At 45.6% G+C, this 20,357-nt stretch overlaps 2 protein-coding genes across 6 annotated transcripts in view; one reads left to right on the top strand and one right to left on the bottom strand.

The window, feature by feature from the left end:
* The window catches only part of Clip4 (CAP-Gly domain containing linker protein family member 4), an 82,006-nt gene extending 74,896 nt beyond the window's left edge, over positions 1 to 7,110 (top strand). For 4 of the 5 annotated variants that reach the window (XM_037198059.1, XM_037198060.1, XM_028873839.2 and 1 more), the window contains exon 16: positions 4,959 to 7,110. In XM_037198059.1, coding sequence (XP_037053954.1) covers positions 4,959 to 5,280 — 322 coding nt within the window. In that variant the 3' untranslated portion in view covers positions 5,281 to 7,110. Of the gene's footprint in view, positions 1 to 3,233; positions 3,314 to 4,958 lie in introns of all 5 variants that reach the window. The other variant, XM_037198061.1, reaches the window with a different exon arrangement.
* A 9,442-nt stretch (positions 7,111 to 16,552) lies between these two features.
* LOC114696211 (ALK tyrosine kinase receptor) overlaps positions 16,553 to 20,357 on the bottom strand; it is a 35,089-nt gene continuing 31,284 nt past the window's right edge. Inside the window, exon 13 of the mRNA XM_028873798.2 lies at positions 16,553 to 17,510. Coding sequence (XP_028729631.2) covers positions 16,806 to 17,510 — 705 coding nt within the window. The 3' untranslated portion in view covers positions 16,553 to 16,805. The remainder of the gene's footprint in view (positions 17,511 to 20,357) is intronic.

Genomic DNA, 20,357 nt, shown 5'->3' with positions numbered 1-20,357 from the left:
CATTTCCCTGGTGGCAAAGGACAGACGGTGAATACTTTAAAAAATACTTCTTAGCCGTGTGTATTTCTTCTGAGAAATCTTTGTTCATTTCCACTGCCCACTTTTTAATAGGGCTGTTTGTCTTTTTGGTGTTTAGTTTTCTGAGTTCTTTGTATATTCTAGCATTGTTCAGTCCTCTGTCAGGTGTATAATTGATTGTCCAAGTTACTTTGATATATATATTGGATATATATATCCAATCTTCCTACTTCATCACCTGTCTACCTACCTACATACCTAAGATGCCTATCTATCTATCTATCTATCTATCTATCTATCTATCTATCTATCTATCTATCTATCATCTAGCTACCCACTCACCCATCTGTCTATCTATCTATCTATCTATCTATCTATCTATCTATCTATCATCTACCTACCTACCTACCTATCTACCCACCCCCACCCACTCACCCTTCCCCCGTCCACACATGCATGTATGCATGCATCCACCTACCTACCCTCCCATCCACCCTCCCATCCATCCATCATCCATCCATCCGTCCATCCATCATCCATCCATCCATCATCTGTCTTTGCCTTTCTGCAGGCTGCCTCTTCACTGGGTTGACCATTTACTTTGTGAGGTCCCACTTGTTGATTGTTGCTTCTGTTTCCTAGGCGATTTGGGTCCTGTCCAGAAAGCCCTCACCGCAGCCTATGTCCTGAAGTAGCCTCCGTACTCTTTTCGTCTAGTGGTCTCTGTGTTTCAGGTTTAACATTAAGATCTTTGATCCATTTGGAATTGATCTGTGTGCAGGGGATGAGGGAAGGATCAAGTTTCAATCTTTGTGTGAACATTCAGTTTTCTCAGTGCTGTTGGTTGAAGATACTGTCTTTTCGCCAGTGTGTATTTTGGCGTCTTTGTAAACAAGTGGCTGTAGGCATGGGGGCTTTGTTATATCTTGGTTCCTGGTTCTGCTGCACCTGTTCAGTGTGTGTGGCTTTGTGCCAGTGATATGTGTGTTTACTGTGGCTCTCTGGGGTAATTTGAAGTCAGGAATGGTGATACCTCCAGCAGAGTTTTTATTGTTTATGGTTGTTTTGGATATCTGGGGTCTTTTATATTCCCATATGAACTTTAAGATTTTTTTTTTCAATTTCTGTGCAGAATTGCATTGCAATTTCTATGTGGATTGCATTGAGTCTGTAGATTAGTTTTGGTAGGGTAGCTGTTTTCACAATATTAATGCTACCAATCCATGCACATGAGAGGTCTCTCCATCTTCAATCTGTATTTCTTTACAGTTTTAAAGTTTCCATTGTAGGTGTCTGTGACTTTCTTGGTTAGGTTTATTCAGGTTGTTTGGTTTGCTGACTATTGTGAGTGTGATTGTTTCCATGGATTTTTTCTCAGGCTGTCTTCGGTGTATAGGAAGGAGATTGGTCTTGGTATGCTAACTTTGTGACCCGTCACTTTACTTCCCCTGTTGGTCAACTCTAGGGGTTTCCTGGTGGAGTCTCTGGAGTCTTCCATGCACAGAGTCATGGCATCTGCAGATAGGGATACTTGATCATTTCAGTTAAAAGTCCAATAACCATTTGTGATTAAAAAAAAAAAAAAAAACTCTGGAGAGACTAGCCATGGAAGGAACATATCTCAAATAATAAAGACTGTATATGGTAAACCAATAGCCACCATCCTGTTAAATGGAGAAAAATGTGAGGCATTCTTCCCGGTAACATGAGAAGACAAGGGTGCCCACATACCCCGCTCCTGCTCAGTGTAGTGTTTCAGGTGCTAGCTAGAAATATTCTTTTGTTGAAAACATAGAGAACACATGACCCCAGGGCTTTCTGATTACTGTTCTTGGGAGCATAAGACTTGGGCACTGGCTGTGAGTGGGAAGTCTGGCAGGACTCAGCGGTGAGCCTGCCGGCTGGTTCTGTAGAACTTGCTGTTGTGCTGGTAATCACCTGGAGGGATCTGTGTTGAAAAGTGAGTTGATGATGGACTTGATCAATGTGGTGCTACGTAGTGTTAAGTAGTGTTAATTATTTATATGGAAATAAGTGATACCTTCAGCGTGAATGTGGGAAACAGAGTTGGTGAAATTCCTGGCTTGTGTGAGGGTGAGACTGTGTTTACATGAGGCGCATGGCGAGTGTTCACAAACTACAGCATATTGCCATTATTTTTCAGAGAAATTGCACCAGCTTTGTCAGGTTATTGCGGGATATTTGTTCACACTGATACTCCGAGTCTGTTAGCAAAGTTTAACTTTGAATCAGGGGGTGGAGTTAGCAACTAGTTGACCAGAATTAGCCATAGAGTTTTTGGAGGACCCAGCATACGTATAGAGAGACACAGGAAGTAGTACAGAGGGGTTTAGAAAGATTTGAGGGCCTTTTGGATCAGGGAAGGAGAGAGAGAGGAGGCCACTGGTCCCTTCTCTGCCACTTCTGAAATCAATTGGGTGTCTACCCTGATATTTGACACTGGAGTTTTTATTAATAATAGAAAAATTTAGATAAATTTATCATCAGGTTGCAAAAAGCATCCATTTGGTGTGAGTTTGGAGAATGAATGAATGAATGGATGGATGGATGCTTTTGTCTAGGAATAGAATTCTATTGTTTCTTTTGTGTATTCAGTAAAAATTTGTTTCTGTGTTATTGCATTATGCATTTGATGTGATAAATAATCTTGTGTTTTTATTTTATTTTATCCACCTCCCCCCTTTCTTTGGTCCCTATCTCATTTTTGAAGTAGTTCTTCATATTGCCTAGGCTGGCCTTGAACTCCTGATCCTCCTGCCCCAGCCTCCTGAGTGTTTGTCTTACAGACATAAGCCACCATGCCTGGCTCCTTGTTTGCTGTTTTAAGTAAGGGTTTCACCATACAGCCCTGGCTAGCTTAGTTCTCACTATGGAGCTGAGATTGTCCTTGAACTCATGATCATTTTGCCTCAGCCTCCTGAGTGTTGGAATTACACATGTGTGCTATTATGCATGCCGGATTCTAATAAAAAGTATTTACAGGTTACAGTTCCTCCACTTTTTGGAAGGTGTGTCTTAGGGAAGTTTCTGAGTTATGGCATCCTAGCTATAAATTTTAAATCCTCTTCCTTTCTTACTGGGTTACTCATAGAAACAAATGAGATCTTAGGTGTGGTAGCATATTTAAAACCGTAGAAAGCGGGAGCTGGAGAAATGGTTCAGTGGTTAAGAGCCCTCTTAACCCTTCTTCACAGTCGTGAAGGTCAGAGTTCAGATCGCGCACCCACTACACTACAAGTCAGGTGTACCAAGAAACTCTAACCCCAGCTCTAAGGTGAGTAGAGACAGGAGGATGGCTGGGACTTGCTGGCTTTCAACAGTATGAGCTCCAAGTTCAGGGGTGAGAAGGGCCTGAACAGAATAAGTAGACAGTATAGAGGACGCCTGATGCCTTCTTCAGCAGATACACGGGCTAGCACACACATATGGTACACAATGAATTCATCTTTTAAAAACGTAGAAAATAAAACAAAATGTAGCGCTGGAGAGATGGCTCTGAGGTTAAGAATACCATCTATACTCCTCCAGAGGTCCTGAGCTCAATTCCCAGCAACCACATGGTGGCTCACAGCCATCTATAATGAGATCTGGTGCCCTCTTCTGGCCTGCAGCCATACATGGAGGCAGAATGTTGTATACATAATAAATAAATAAATCTAAAAAAAAATGTAAAGGAAGTAGGAGCCACTCCTCTTTATGGTAAGATGTTAGCCAGTTTGGGCAGCAAGGCTTTGCCTTGAGTCTGCAGTAGACACAGGAAAGGGAGGGTACCAGGGCCCTGAGGCAGAAGACTCCTCGACGGGCCCCAAATAACCATTCTGGATGGTCCCCACTGAGAGGGCAGCAAGGTCCAGGTGAAGTTTCTGTTGTGAGTATTAGGGCCAGCTGCCTCCGGTGGACACAGAGAGGTGAGGGGTGTGGGCCGTGGAGGGAGCCCTGGGAGGCAGTATGGGTAGGGAATGAGCTGGAGGGCTCCTTGGGTAGAGGAGGGACCTTGGGAGGGCAGTATGGGCTTCGGCCTGTTTGGTTCCAGCCAGTTAGGTGGCGGGTGCCAAGGATACCTCTAGAGCATCTTAGATGTCGTGTAGGACGGGAATGCTGTTCAGCACAGCCTAGACCCTCGTGTGCCAGCAGAAGGGAAAGATAAGAGGAGTCCATGGGAGAGACTCTATATCTTTATCTAAAATTGATTTTCCAAAGTTACAGGTTTAAGATTTGTTTTCATCTAAAGAAATATTTTAAAGTGAACAAAAGGAAAATTTAATTTACCACATTTAGAGTGCCAGTTTACTTTTCTTTAAAATATATTTGTTTACTGAAATTTCTCTCTCTCTCTCTCTCTCTCTCTCTCTCTCTCTCTCTCTCTCTCTCTCTCTCCCTCCCTCCCTCCCTCCCTCCCTCCTTCCCATCCCTCCCTCCCCCTCCTTCCCTCCCTCAGTGTGTGTGTGTGAGTGAGAATATTTTTATAAATTGCAGTATTAAAAGAGCCAAAAGAGAAAAACATTTAGAAATTGGAAGTATATTCCTAATACTGCTGTTTCCAATTTTAAAAATTATAATCTCAAAAATAAAAATAAGGGAAAGAAAAAAAATCCAAATGTCCTTTAACTGTATGAATGGAAAGTGCCTTTTACATTTAATTAGAGAACAATGGTGATATTAAAATAAAAGATATCCTTGTGACAGTGGGAAAATAAAAAGATTTCCACCTAGAATTTAGATTCTCCTGAGGAATAGAACAGCAAAACTTAATAAAAAAAACATCTGATGCAAATTGCTCACACATAAAAATGAAGTTATTACTCTTTTGTAACTGGAGATGGATGGAGGTGGCGGTGGGCGTTCCTACCGCGGATGTGGAAATTTGCCTCGAGCGGCTCCAGTGTCTAAGGCCTGTTCTTCCTTTCCCTCCTGGATAGGTCCAAGACCACGCTGCGCCGCAGCTGGAGCAGTACGGCCACGGCGGGTGGCCTTGAGGGGACCGCGAAGCTGCACGAGGGATCTCAGGTCCTGCTCACGAGCTCGAACGAAATGGCCACCATTAGGTACGTGGGCCCCACGGACTTTGCCTCAGGCATCTGGCTTGGACTGGAGCTCCGAAGCGCCAAGGGGAAAAATGACGGCGCCGTGGGTGACAAGCGCTATTTTACCTGCAAGCCAAACTACGGAGTGCTGGTTAGGCCAAGCAGAGTGACCTACCGAGGGATTAATGGGTCAAAGCTCGTGGATGAGAGCTGCTAAGTGTCTTGAGGCATTAAGTGAGCTCCTCTGAATATGTATATGTGCTAGGTGTAAAATAGGGTCTATGACAAAGGGTTTACTTTATTTAGATACTATATAAAAGCAGAAAATACAATAATCTTCACTTAAAAAAAAAAAAAAAAACTCCAAAGGAACACACATCTGAACTTTGAGGGTCATGGTTCTTTTGCAAATTTCAAAATAAGCACTTTGAAAAACTAGGTCCCAAGAAAATTCTGGGACTCAAAAAAAAAAAGAATGTGCTTTTAAGCGATGTGTGAGGGCGACTTTGCCACTCGGCTTCATTTTTGCACATGGTGTCACCGTCTTCACAGAGGTGAAAGTTCTCACCAGCTTCGTGATGCTCACGAGGAGATCTGTGTCCTGTCCAAGCGTCCTGGAATGTTCCTTTCTGTCTGGGGTTTGTTACTCAAAAGTACCAAGAGAGCAGCTGCTACACATACCTGGTGTATCTTTTATGTTCGGTAAACGCACTAGCCCTTTTCCGGAAAAGGCTCCTGTGAGCACTTAGAACGTGGGAGGAGGGTGGGGCTTTGCCAGTGTCTGGCTCCACCTTGCACCCAGTGACAACCACGGAGATGGAATTCCTTTGACCAGAACCACCGACTAGTTGGTTAACAGAGCTGAGAGTGATCGGGGGTCTCCTGACTCAGCACACGCCTCTGCAAACAGTGCTCTCAGGTTTCCCCTCTGCAGCTGGACGGTCCCATCTCTGCACGCACCACAAGAGGCTCGCGGTTAAGTTTATGACCTCAAGGCAGAATTTTTTTGCACACTTGTTTAACATTGTATGTTCCTGACACACGCACAGCACTTTTGAAACATGATGCACTTTTCTTCTCTTTATTTATATATATATTTTTTGAGACTTTGCCATCATCTCCTCCTGGGATATGAAAAACATCAAAGAAGTATTTCACAGAAGAAAGTAAATTAAAACGCGTTAGGCGGGGTGTGTTGTCCGTTTGGATGTTCATGGTGTCTGGGCTTGGGGTGGGGTGGGGTTAGCCGTGGCTGCTGCGCTGTGCCTGTTAACATGGCCACAGAGCTGCTCCAATGCGCTCATTGTCTTGGGCACATGTTAAACTAAGCCTCCTGATAGCGATGCGATACCCTCACATTCGTCTTGTGGATATGGATTGACGTTTCTGTCCTGTTTCGTATAAACGTTCATCCTCTATTGTAAATACTTAGACTTGAAACGACCACACAAATATTGGAACAGTTTGCTTTATAAAATTAAAAGTATCCTTCAGGGTGGAACTTGCTTTGTGCTTCGAAATATACTCTGCTGAACTATTTTGCAATATGCTATCTTAAAAATCTAACTCCGGTCACTTGGTTGCCTTTTTTTTTTTTTTTTTTAAAGTGTGGTATTTCAAATAGAGTTATTTTCCTGAAATATATTTGCACACTCAAGCTGCTTTATAATCAAGGAATATTTTTATTGATTGAAGAAAATGACTGCTGCAACTCAAAAGTGAACTTATTTTATTATAGAGATGATTTCTTAAAATCTATTTATACCGTAATAAAAAAAATATCCACAACAAGAGCGAGCCTGGGAATCTGTAGTTCTTCCTGTTCTATACTAAACACTGTTAGAGAAGCAGTGTCAACACTGAACTTATTTTTGAGGTCAAAAGCCAGTTGTTCTGTTCGTATTTAGATGGGGATTATTAAATCCACATAGTGTATATGCTTATGTATGCTACATGCGCAAGTTAGGTGTTTTTGTGTGTGTGTTTTGCTTATTAAATATCATTCGGATTCACTTCTTGAACACTAATAAAAAGGGAAGATGCTGGACTGGTGGTGTGTCATTTACGCTTTCCGCCACTCTCCTCGGTGTCCTGGGGTCCGTGTGCTCTGAGTTCCACCTCCACCATAACGGCTAAGGTTTGCCCTATCCTTACAATAAAGAGTCTTAACGGTCTTCAATACAGCACTTTATTTCTTGAGATTTTCATGCATGTGTGCAATGTATTTTGATCATATCTGTCTGCTCCCCACTTGCAGTTCCTCTCAGATGCCCCCATGTCCCTCTCACCACGTCATGCCTGCCCTTCATATATTTATTGATCTATGTATTTATTTTGAGCAACTAATTCTAATTAGCACTGCCCATACGTGCATGGGTATAGGGCCATTTGCTAGAACACGGACAACCTCCCCAGAGCCACCCTCTTGAAAACTGTCCATTCTTCCCCCAGTAGCGATCAACTGCCAATAGATCCTCCGCGGGGCGTAGGGGGTGTGTGGCTTGATCCCCTCCCTCACGTGTGCTGGCTCGATCTTGTACAGGCAGCCGCAGCAGTTGATGTGAGTTCCTGAGTGCACTGGTACTGCCCTGTCCAGAAGTTGCATGCTTTTTACTCACCAAGAAAAAGCTGGGATCTTAGCCGCCCTTCTTTAGACACTCGAGGAGTCACTAAGAACGTGATTCTACAGCTTGATAAAGTCGCTTTCCTTCCCTTCATGGGGGCTGCGGCTCTTTGGTGTGCCCAGAGCAGGAGGGAACAAATGGAGTTTTGGTTAAAAAGCTCTAACCTCTCCCCCACTCAGCAGTGCCCAGTGAACAGGCCGAGGCCCCGAAGGCATTGATGGCTTAAATACCTACAGGAGACACTGAGAGATTAGGTCCTGGGACAGGTTCGTTTTACCAGATACACCACACGGCAAGAGGGCAAGGAAGGTTCGTTTGCATCATCCCAGCTCTGCCCCGAGTCTCAGTTACTTTGCTGCTGCTGTTATAAAACACCGTGACCAAGGCCGCTTCCAGAGTGAAGAGTGTATTCGGGCGTATGGCTTTAGAAACGACAAGAGTCAGTCACCATCGTGTTGGTGGTGGTGGTGGTGGTGGGGGAGGCATGCAGGCAGGAACAGGAAGCCAGATGCTCCGTCTTCAGCAGCAAGCTTGAAGCAGAGAGAGCAAACTGGCAGCTAGGTGAGACCTTAAGCTCTCAAAGCCCACCTCCACACTTCTAACTAGGTGGGAGTTCCTAAACCTCCCCAAACAATGCCACTCTGGGGGCCAAGTGTTCAAATATGAGCCTGTGGGGGAGGGGGTGGTGCAGTCAAACCATTCACACCTGGAAGAGGGAGAAGGAAGGGATGGAAAGATGCTGGGGGGCAGAAAGAAGGAAGGGATGAAGACAGACGGCCACTGAGACAGCCCCCTGTCTGCGTGGGACCGTGGTTTGGATCGTGGTACTATGTGGTTCTCCTGAAAGTGTGCACATTGGTCTTTAGTGGTCATAGTTTCATTTTAGAGCTTGAGTTTGAGGCTGTTTAGAATTCATACTAATAGTACTTAAATTTCATTGATCAATAGCTAGAAATATACCATATTAGAATCATTTTAATTGAGGAACATTATTGAGTAATTTTAACTATTGGCTGGATATTTGTTGCCTAAATGACTGACACAGAGACATAATCCCTCTCTCTCTCTCTCTCTCTCTCTCTCTCTCTCTCTCTCTCTCTATATATATATATATATATATATATATATATATATATATATATATATAATACAACATTGCAAGCCAGTAGGAAAAATATATAAATATCTGTCTTTCAATATATAGATATCTCACAACATTGCAAGCCAGTAGGAAAATTTAAAAATAAATTATGCCCTTTGATTCACTATATTTACTTGCAATACAAACACACTTGTTAATAAAAAGTCGTATTGTCACCTATGTTTTGAATTAAGGTCCTTTGGTATACCAGTCCTCGTTTACAGTGTAAGAAGCCTGACTGTGCAAAAGACATTTGTAGTAGAATATTTGAAGGTGTGTTACTTTTGTTTATCTTGCATTTGTTTAACTCTGTGAAGCTGTGTTACTGTGCCTGTGTAGAACACCTGTGGGTCTGATAAAGAACTGGCCAATAGCAAGGCAGGAGAAAGGATAGGCGGGGCTGGCAGGCAGAGAGTATATATAGAAGGAGAGAAGTGGGCGGAGGGATGGAGAAGGAGCCGGAGAAGGAGGAGGACTCCCGGGACCAGCCACCCAGCTACATGGCCAGCCAAGGAGTAAGAAACAAAGGTATTTAGGAATGGAAAGGGAAAAGCCCAGAGGCAAAAGATAGACGGGTTAATTTAGGTTACGAAAAGCTGGCTAGAAATTAAGCCAAGCTAAGGCCAGGCGTTCATAATTATGAATAAACCTCCATGTGTGATTTATTTGGGAGCTGGGTGGCAGCCCCCCCCCCAAAAAAAAGAGCAAAAACCTCTAACAACAGACATGTCTAAGGAGGCTCATGATTGGGTCGACCAAGGTATGCTTATAGGATGTGTTAAGATTCCATTACAGTGTGATATGATGCCTTTACCTAGGCAAAAAAAAAAAAAAAAAAAAAAAAAGAAATTTTTTTTTCTATTCACATTTTTGTGAATGCTTTTTACTAGAGGAAGAAAAGTGCATATAGGGAGATTAAAGTAGATGGACCTGCATTTCTGCCATTAATGTGGTTTCATTATGTTCGATGGAAATGAAACTCTGTTTTACAGCTCTCCCTCAGGGAGAAGGACCAAGCGTGGGGGATTTCCCCCTTTCTTCTTCACTGTCTTCATGAGTAGAATTTTCATAACGATAAATCAGTGGTGAGTTCCATCACCTGCTTTACCATACTTTTCCAAGAGGAAAGCGTGTAGTCGTGGTGTGCTGAGGAGGGTCCGGGAGTGTGTAAGGTATTTTGAGTGTTTGAGGCTGTTTACTTAAATATAATCTGTTCTTAGCGATCTCCAGTATTGAAGAAATGCTCATACATCTGGCTTAAGTTCAGCTGTAGAGTCCTGGGGGATCCCTTAGTTCATGTCTCACAGAGATAATGGCACGCATGTGTAGCCCTGGTGGATCAAACTCATCCCGAGTTGGATCTTAAAGATTGGGTGAGTTGTTGGTTGTTTGAACCCGATCAGTGAGATCAAAGAGAGACTCTCAGAAGTCTGCCTGCCTGGTGCTGAATTTGAACTTGAGGCATTTCTAAAGTTTCGGGAGTTTGAATGTCTGATGCTACACATCCCCACTGTCGGTCTGAAGGAAGCGAAGCCCTGTCTATGTAGCCCCATAGGACTCTCTGCAGCTTCGCCCAGAGCACTTGCCTCACTGAAGACTGAGCTGATTACTGTTTTTCACATAACACGTCAAAGCAGACCGACGTGAAACTGAAGCATGTTAACATTATACACACAGCTTCCAGCCCTTCCTCTCCTGCCCCTGCCGAGGAGGTCCATCTTAAAACCCAGTCAACAGTGTCACTGACGTCGGCTGTTTCTGACAGTCCTTGGGAAAGATACGAGTCGCTGTCCTCTTCTGTGGGGAAAACGCCCCCCCCCGGGGGGGGGATCTTTTAGAGTGAGTTTTGATAGTCTTGGCAAGTCTCAGATTGAGAGTGGGCGGAGCAGCCTTGCTCAGTGTGTGCGGTGGGGTGTCCAGAGCATCAGGGCACTGTCGATGACCGATTGTCGGCTTCATCCCGACGTGCTGGTCAAAGTGGGTCTCTCATAATCCCAGCAGGCTATCCACATTAGTAAAAATGCTGGAGTGTCCCGTCCCGTCCCGTCCCCCCCCCCCCCCCCCCCCCCCCCCGTGCTCTTCTGTCTTTCTTGAAGGGCATGGAGCTTAGGGAATTAAGAACTTGCCTGAGAGTCCCGTGATCCCACTCCACGCACCTTGTTGTGACAAGGGAAAATCCTTTGTTGTGTTCAGCCTCATTTCTTTTATCGCCGTCGCCAGCTGCTTATCGGCATGCACATGAGGAAAAAGAATTTCTGTGTTTAAAATGACGTCTTTGGGGGTCTTGGAAATACTATGTAAATAAAACTTTGAAAATAAAGAAAGAGATTTTGATTTTTTTTTTAAACCAAGTATCAGGTATGCAAGCTGTAGGAAAATTACCTACAGTCTTCCTCTTCCTACCTTTGTGCGATGTTGAGTTGGCTGTTGTTTGGAGTTTCCATTCCTAGATATGCCATAGAAGAATATCATTGAAGACAGGCAACTGTCTATCAGTCTGAAAGGAGGGACTCTCCAGTCCTAGGGTCATTAGGAAGACTCCTCAATGAATTTCCTATCATCGTGGCACTGGAACACCACTTGGTGAGGAATGCCAGAATTCAGACACCTCCCTGTGGAAACATCTGGCCCACACTGGGCTTTGCCACCTCCCTGAGGATGGGCACTAAGAAAAGCAAAGTGGCCACTGCCAGGACACCAGGGATCTCACCATCATTCCAGCTTCAAGAGATAAGTTCTAGGATTTCTCTTTGGGAAATCAGGCTGTGGTTGCAGTAAATATCAGAGATGTGAGTGAAGTCATACTGAAGGCGTGGTCGTCATCAGACATGGCTAATAGTCCCACTACGCAGCTTGCCGGGAAGTCATCTGGACCCACCTCATTTTGCTAATAGTTTTATGATTTTTGACTAGGAAGGGGAAATGTAAATGGATGCTGACCCTCCTGGTCTGCTTCCCTGTGAAGGTTGCATGTAATTAATTTGTCTCACTAGGATTGAGCCCTGAATTCATTATCTTTGGCACTAAATGAGTTATTAGGGTAAAGGATACAACAGCTATGCTCTGCAGATTACGGGCTGGCCGTTAGGGTTTACCTGACCAAGCTGATCATAGATCACACAATTCAGAGTTGAAAGGATCCCTTGAGACTGAACCCTTCATTTTTTCCCCCATGGGGCTCTCCCCCTTTTCTTCTTTGAGATCGTGTCTCTGTGTAGTTCAGGCTAGCCTTGAACTCATGGTCTTCCTGTCTCAGGCTCCTAAGTGCTGGAATTACAGGTTTGTGTCACCATGTCTGGACTCCTTAATTTTTACAAGAAACTTCCCGTCCCTTGCCTGAGTCACCCAGGTGGGTGAATATTGTCTAACACGGTCCCTAAACTCTTGTTCAGATTGCTCAGGGTTTGTAAAGCCATGGATGAGTGCTAACCCATCCCACACGACACAGTCGGCTGAAACTTTATCGACTTGATGTTGTTTTTGCTCTTTTGGGGGCCCACCACCCAGCTCCCAAATAAATCACACAGTAAGGCTTATTCTTAATTATGAATGCCTGGCCTTAGTTTACCTTGTTTGTTGCCAGTCTTTAAAAAAAAAAAAAAAAAAACCCAAAAAAAAACCCTCCAAATTGCTGTGTCTGTCTTTTGCCTCTGGGCTTTTCCCTTTCTCTATTTTTTGCATACCTTTATTTCTTACTGTGTAGCTGGTGGCTGGCCGCTAGCATACTCCTCTCCTTGTTCTGGCTCCTCCTTCTTTTCCTCCCCAATTTCTCCTTGTATATATTCTGCCTGCCTGCCAGCCCCGCCTATTCTCTCTCCTGCCTTGCTATTGGCCGTTCAGCTCTTTATGAGACCATCGGGTGTTTTAGACAGGCACAGTAACACAGCTTCACAGAGATAAACAAATGCAACAGAAACAAAAGCAACACACCTTAAAATAATATTCTACAACAACTTGATGTTCCTCCCTGTTGGCAGATGGCTTCCCTGCGATGTGAATAGTCTACACCCGACAGTGTAGTTGCTCAGCATGAAGGTGGGTTTAATAAGAATTCACCTTTTAACTGACACCAGCTGGCAGAGGAACACTGCGTGGTCGGTGACTGTGGGTGAGTGTTTTCAGGGAGGCCTTAGGCCTCTGTAGATGGATGGCGTGACGGGGGAGCGTGCAGGAGTGTCCAACAAGGACTACAAGAAGTGGACTTGGGAAGGACCTGGAAACAGGCGTTGGTTGTCATTCTCTGAGCACAGCGTGGCAGAACCGTCATCGCAAGTGAGGGCAGTGCACTCTGATGTGCGTCGTGCCGCAGAGAGAGCAGGATGTCTTTAGTCTCCTGTCCTACTTCGCGGGACTTTCATTCTACCCCGCTAATTTCACATCCACATTCTGCTCCTGTCTGACTTTGCAAGTGTTTCCGGCTTAGCTAGAGTTTGTATTCAAGGATGCACTAGACATTAAATATACCTGCTTCAGGGTACCGAGTGAAAATAGAATCTTAATAACCGCCTTCCTGTCGTCTCTCAGGCATCCTCTTTTATTTCAGGGCATCATGTCAAGGGATTCAGGAACGCTGGCGTGTGTCTGTGTGTGCACAACATGGGGGACCATCTGCTGCTGTGAAGTATCTAAGTCAAATTGTGGTTCTCTAGGGACTCATTAAAAAAAAAAAGTTAGCTAAAGACAGATTGACAATGCTTCACACAGCTTTGGAAATCTTGTCGTGGAAAGCCGGGACATGAAGCAGCCTAGATTCACATACATGTTGTTTTCGGGCTGTATAGCTCAGGGGGGATTTTTAATCCCGCTGTATTACTGGAGAAAACCTCTCACAATAGCCCGGCCATTAGAAATGCTTACAGGTGCGCCCTGTGGATTTGGATGGAAAAGCCTCACATTTTAAAATAATAAAATTGTTCTGCAATTATGTGATACTTTACTGTCTTAGGGTTCACGAAATATTATATGGAAATGACTATTTTAAAAGATTGCCTTAAATTGATGAAATGGCTTCTTCTCTGTGGTGCTTATCACCACATTGGGGACTTCAGAGTCTCTACAGTCTAAAAAAAGGTCTACAGTGTTCTTTTGAGCCAAAAAGGAGCCGGCCGGTCAAGATGGTATTCTTGTGGCTGTCAATAGATGAGGGGTAGATAAAGGGAAACCATGCCATAGTTGGAAAGCCAGGAGTACTGAGTGTGGGTAGCGCAACCAACCCCACCACATCTGGGGGGCAAGAGGGCTGCTTGTTATCTCACAGTTCATGACTTCTCCCAGGGGGTAGCAGGGTAGGGGCAGTATTGTCTTTCTGTGCATGGAGGTGCCACCAAGTCGATTTAACTGCAGATGGCCCGGACTCAGACATCACTTAGTGCAAGAGAGTCTAGTCCTGTCTGAAGCGGAATGTACTGCTGGAGAAAGGTTGTTTCAACTCTTCTGATTTGCTATAATCTAGAGGTGTCCCATATTAACAAACTGGTCATTCCTCACAAATTGCCCATTCTACAGCGGAACAGCCATGACCTTTTAGTTTCCTTCTTTATAGAATGGAGTACAAATAATTATACTAGCTTATGGTTTACTTAGCATGGCTCCTGCCTTAATTGGGCTTCACAGCTCACATCCTAAGTAGAATTTGCTATCACGATTAATAAACGCATTGAAGTCCAGGATCTGTATAATTTGCCATAGCCACATGGCAGGCACAATATTTAGTGGACGGTAATCCAGATTCATGGCACCTAGGGGTTACACCAACTTGAATGAAACATCTTGATGTCATTGTAGCTCGGTGTGGAGTTGTTTATTGACTTATCCATGTACACAGGCTTGAAGATTTTGACCATTATTTACATGAACATTGATACTAATAAAGACGATTAGAGAAGAGCAAGAAACCCATATCAGTGAGAGTAAGGCACAACCTGAATCTGTAGTTTTTTAGAGTGGAAAGGGGCAAGATTCCCCCCCTCCCCCATTAGTAACAAAGTTAGCTGTTCAGCCACGGGCACACTGCCTGCTTGGTTGGTTAGTGACATTACAGATAGAAAATGGAGCTGTTTTCTCAGTTACTGACTGGCATCAGCCTTCAGGACAGTGTTTCTCAGTGAGATTCTGGAACCTCTGGGTGGTTTGTGCACTGGAACAAGGCTTTTTGACTGTATGACTATTTTTGCATCAAAACTTGAGCCAAGGCTGGCACACACCGAAACTTTGCTGATAATGTTTATTTTTCAAAACTGTTATCCACACAGTTGCTTGCACACCTGTCTTCCAGCTTCAGGGACATCTGATGGGAAATGTTTGGGGGCAGTTATGTAAAGTAGTCCCTAGAGTTACCAGTGAATCCTTAGATGTTCAGAACCAATTCAAGGGCCAGGCAACTGCCTTAAGGAAACTGAAAAGTTGTCTGGCATTGCCATAGAACACAATGGCTCTCCTACACTCAGAAGTGACAACTTTTGAAGTAGATGAAATGGAGGTGGGGAGAAAGACACGACACAACACACACACACACACACACACACACACACACACTCACTCACTCACTCCTTATGCTTGGGAATGCTTTATACCCATCAAGTAACAACTGTTTTCTCCCCAAGAGATGCTTCGTCACAGCTCCCATCAGGAACAAAGTGGACACGAGACTACAGAACCGGAGGGAAGGGAAATGAAAACATACAGATAAACTCGGTATTGCATAAGCATGTGTATAAAATTTAATGGGTTCCCGATTCCATTTCATAGAAATAAATTTCCTCTGTGAAAACCAGGTTCAGAACTCCCACTCAAACACAGCGTCAACCTCTGCTGTCCAAGCAACCCTGAATGCCTGTCCTCACTGCCACCTCGAGGAAAAAGGCTTTGCTGCTACCTGCATTTGAGAGCTATATAAATTATGCTATGAATATGTGACATTTGTGTTCCTAGCATACCAGGATCTCATGGCTAAGGGAGAGAAAACTCGGGGGGACTGGGAAAGGATCCAGGGGCCAGGGTCTAGGCCACTGGAAGGCCCTTTCCTCCAATGGCCCAATGAGTCACCAAGGGGAGGAACTCTGGTATGGGCCTCAGATGTATTGACAGACATGTCCACCAATGGGGTATCTTTCTATGCTTCTATATATCACTGCTACTTAATTTTTTTTTAAAGTGGTCAGATCTGAACTAATGGAAAGTTCGAAAATAAGCAATTTCAATCTTGAGTTTTAAATCCAGTAGGAAACCTCACACTATTTTTACTTTTAGTAGGAAGATTTTCTTAAGGCATGAGGTATGTTAACAGGGCGTTTGAATCGCTGGACCTCTACTGGTGTTTCCTTAGACGCAAAGCACTTGAGATGTATGCATTTCGCTTAGATGAATATATACACGGTTTTTTTCACTACACTACGAACTATTCACGACATTTTTTTTTTACAATAGGCAATGAGTTAGAACAATTAAAAGCCTCTAAGCACCACCCACAGTGATGTCAGCTTATGATTTTTCTTTTCCAAGTGAATAACGTCTCTCCCCATGCTGAGTCATTGCAATTAATTCCTTCATTTTTGTCCCCTTGCCCCTGGGACGGTCCATGTCCGCAAGGCAAGGGAACATCTACGACTCCCCCTATGAGACACGGAAGCAGAGAGCACACAAAATGGGAAAGAAGCCTTAGGGGACTGTACAGCGGACCATGCACGGAAATTTGACGCAACCAATCTGGGCCTTGTACTGATCGCTTTTTTTTTTTTTAAATGGCATTTTCTTTTGAAAGGATAGATGAACCCATGCTCAAAAACCTTTCTAACGCATCTCGAAAATACAAGTTTTCCTTATTTATGATTTTTTAAATGTGGCACTTCAAAACAAGTTGGCACAAAATGAAAGTGACATTTGGTCTCTGGTTTGTGGTGGAACCGTTCTGTCCGTCTTCCCTCTCCCGGGGTGGGGGCTCCAGCTCCATCAGAGGGAGAAGCTAGTGTGGCGCAGGGCTCAGGGCCCCGGCTGGGTGACCTTGTTCTTGCTTTTCAGCGCGGTGTCCCCGGGGGCGGCCGCGGTGGCTTCCAAGGGGAGCCCCTGCTGCTGGTAGCCGTAGTTGACGTTCCCACAGGGGAAGTGGCGCAGCCTGAACAGCGGCACCTCCTTCATGGTGGCGCTCAGCGCCGACGGCTCCAGGAGCAGCGCCGCCCCGGGTCTGCGGGGCCCCGCGCCCGGCCCGGTCCAGCCCCCCTCTGCCGCTCCGGCCCGCGCCTGCGGCTCCGCGCCCGGCGGCGGCGGCGGCGGGGGATGGGTCTTTTTGGCCGGCTTCTCCGTGAACCACGAGCCGTAGGTGGGGTTCCACAGGCTGGTCGGCTTGTTTCTGGAGCCCGCGCTCTTGTGCAGCTCCGGGGGAGGAGGGTTGGGCTGGGAGAACGCCATGTTCACGTGGCCCCGATCGGCCGCCCCCCGGGGTACCCGGCCGGTACCCGCACCCACTCCTCCCGCGCCTGCACCCGGGGGCTTCTTCACCAAGGGACCTGGCGCCACCAGGGCTGCGGGCTGGGGGGCGGCGGGTGCCTCCTCGTGCTTCACCGGCTGGGGGGACACCAGCAGAGGAGGTATGCCGTCGGGGTCTTTGGGCCTCATGGGTACTTTCTCCTCCTCCTCCACCACCGGGCCATACTCTATGGGCAGAGCTGTGTTGATGACGTCCGGATCCTGTGGGAAGGAGAGAGAGGAGAGGACAGATGAGAATGGAATCGCAGAGATGTTGGATCTGGAAGAGATCTCAGAGAGTCATATCTATTTACAGACGAGTCATTTTTGTCAACTTCACACAAACTAGAGTCACTTGGGAAAAAGAGGGAACTTGAACTGAGTTACTGCCTCCGTCAGATCGGCCCGTGGGCATGTCTGTGGGTCATTTTCATAATGATTGATGTGGGAGGGCCCAGTCCACCGTGGGCACTGTCACCCCTGGCAGGAGGTCCAGGGTTGTCTAAAACAAATAACAAGCTCCGGGCAAGCCAACAAGCAGCCTTCCTCCATGGTCTCTACTTGAGTTCCTGCCTCGATCTCCTGCCCTGGCTTCCCATTGACGATGGACGGTCAAGTGTTAAGATGAAGTAAATCTCTCCTTCCCGAGTTGCATTTGCTCGTGGTGGTCACCACAGCAACAGTAAAGTAATACATTAACAGGTAGGCATAAGTAATGAGCGGGCATCACTGGTCTTGGAAACCTTCGAAGAAACCATTGTAGTAGGAGAGGGTACCAGGTACTTATGGGGTGCTGCTAAGCAACCGCATCCGGGGCAGTGGAATGGGAGCAGTGCAGAGCAGAAGCCCCTGGGACAATTTTATTTTATTTATTTTTTTTACAGATTCTAAAAACTTCATTAGATTTTAATGTGTGTATGTATATGCATTTTAATGTGTGTATGTATATGCATTTTAGTGTGTGTATGTATATGCATTCAGACATGCATGTGCCTTGGTGCGTGCATGGAAGTTGAGGACAACCCTATGGAGTGGGTTCTCTGTCCTCCTATGTGGGTCCTGGGGATCAAACTTAACATCGTTTGGTTCTGGCAAGCAAGAACCTTAACTTGTTGAGGCCCCTGCATTTTGTCTGTCTTGCTTTTAACATGGTTTGAACAATATTATGGTCTATGTCCAATAATAATCTTGCAACTTAAAAGATGAAAGGTAGTGTGACTTCTCTTTTGCTGCAGGGGGCGTGGCAGAGGAGGGGGGTACCTCGCCTGGCTTACAAAGGGTGTCATTTGCTCTCTTCCCAAGCACCTGCAGTTGCCCTCATATTTGGGCGATGGTTCAAAGTCACCTGAGGGTGACTTTGTATCATACGTTGTCATTACACGTGCAGCCGTCCCAATGAAGAGACTCATTTGCCCATTCTGATGTGGACGGGGCTTTTGTGGAGTCAAGCAAATTCTCAATCGTGGTGAGGAGAAACCATTCACAAAAACAGCTTGGTCCTAGATCATTGTCACAGTCATAGACTGTAATAGGAAAGTGGACGCGGTTGCCAAGGGTTTAAGGGAAATTGGTGGGCGAACACTCTGGGGAAATTTAGTTCAGTAATAGTGTATGCAAATGGAGGGAGAACCCCCATTACTTAAGCTTTACAGAAGAACACACCAGTCCAGTATCTATCAGCAAAGGGTTTAAGAAAACAACAAATATCTTTTAATAAGCCATTTCATTTCTTCCCTGTTTTTTTTGTTACTTTCACAGTAAGTCATTAAAAATATGCAGCTGTAGAATCATCGGCGTTTGCAAAGGAGGTGTGTGAATGTGTATATGTGTTTATGAGCGCATTCTCTTCCTGTTACAACATAGTAAGTTAAATGTCATTGAGCAAGGTTCCCGGAAACAGCCCCCAGAGAACATGGTCACTGACGCCCACCTCGATGAAGGGTTGAGAGAGGGTGGCTGGACAGACAGATGCTGAAGTCAGGTGAAAGCGTCAGTCCCTGGTCCAGTTGAGGGAATTTGGAGAGAGAGTGGTTCACTGTTGGGCTTTTCTAAAACATCTCAGTGGTGAGGCCACTGGTAAGCATTTCCCATGCTCCAGCAGAGAAGCCCATGCACATACGTGTGCGGACTGGTTTTTATGTCAACTTGACACAGGTTAGTCATCTGAGAGGAGGGAACATCCATTGAGAAACTGCCTCCAGAAGATCTGGCTATAGGCAAGCCTGTAGGGCATCTTCTTAATTAGTGATCAATGGGGGAGGGCCCAGCCCATTGTGGGTGGTGCCACCCCTGGGCAGCTGGTCCTGGGTTCTATAATACAGCAGGCTGAGCAAACCATGAGGAGCAAGCCAGTGAGCAGCAGCCCTCTGTAGCCTCTGCCCCTGCCTCCGCCTCCATATTTCGGCCCTAACTTCCTTCAGTGATGGACTGTGATATGGAAGTGTAAGCCCAATATTCCCTTTCCTCCCAGCTTGCTTTTGGTCATGGTGCTTCATCACAGCAATAGAAACCCTCACTAAGACATATGGGTAGCACTAACTGGACTTCCTGGGTTACCCAACGGACGCACAACAAACACGAGCAACCACTAAAAATGAAGACCTGAGGTTGGGAAGGGGCCATGTTAGGAAGATACCAAGGAGATGGAGGGGGTAAAGTATGTAGAGTGGGGGGGGGGAGGGAGAACATAAATAGAAAAATGCCAACTTAATTTTGTATCCTGATAGGATCAGAGCCAGGAGGGAGGGGGGGGGGCGATCGGACCCAGTAAAGAGAAAAGTGGACACTGACATGAAGTCCTGAGGGGTAGCTGGTGACATGCTGATAGGGAGATGGACTGGGGAATGGAGTCGAAGCTGAGGATGGTGGCCTGGCAAGTCTGTGCCAGAGACAGGGAGGAAAGGGATTCTCCCACCACCACCTCTATCCCCACCTGGTGGTGAGTGGGAGGTACTGCTGAAGATGAACAGAATTCAGTCAAGACAGGAGGAAGTAGGAGAGGGATCTGCAGAGACCCCAGGTTGCTAGGAGTCCTTGTGACTTGGGCAGCCTCTCCAAGCCTAGCCTCCT

This window comes from Peromyscus leucopus, chromosome 22, assembly GCF_004664715.2.
Source record: "Peromyscus leucopus breed LL Stock chromosome 22, UCI_PerLeu_2.1, whole genome shotgun sequence".
NCBI classification, from domain to species: Eukaryota; Metazoa; Chordata; class Mammalia; order Rodentia; family Cricetidae; genus Peromyscus; species Peromyscus leucopus.
Note: the sequence above shows the minus strand (reverse complement) of the source record. Positions and strands in the feature narration are given on the sequence as shown.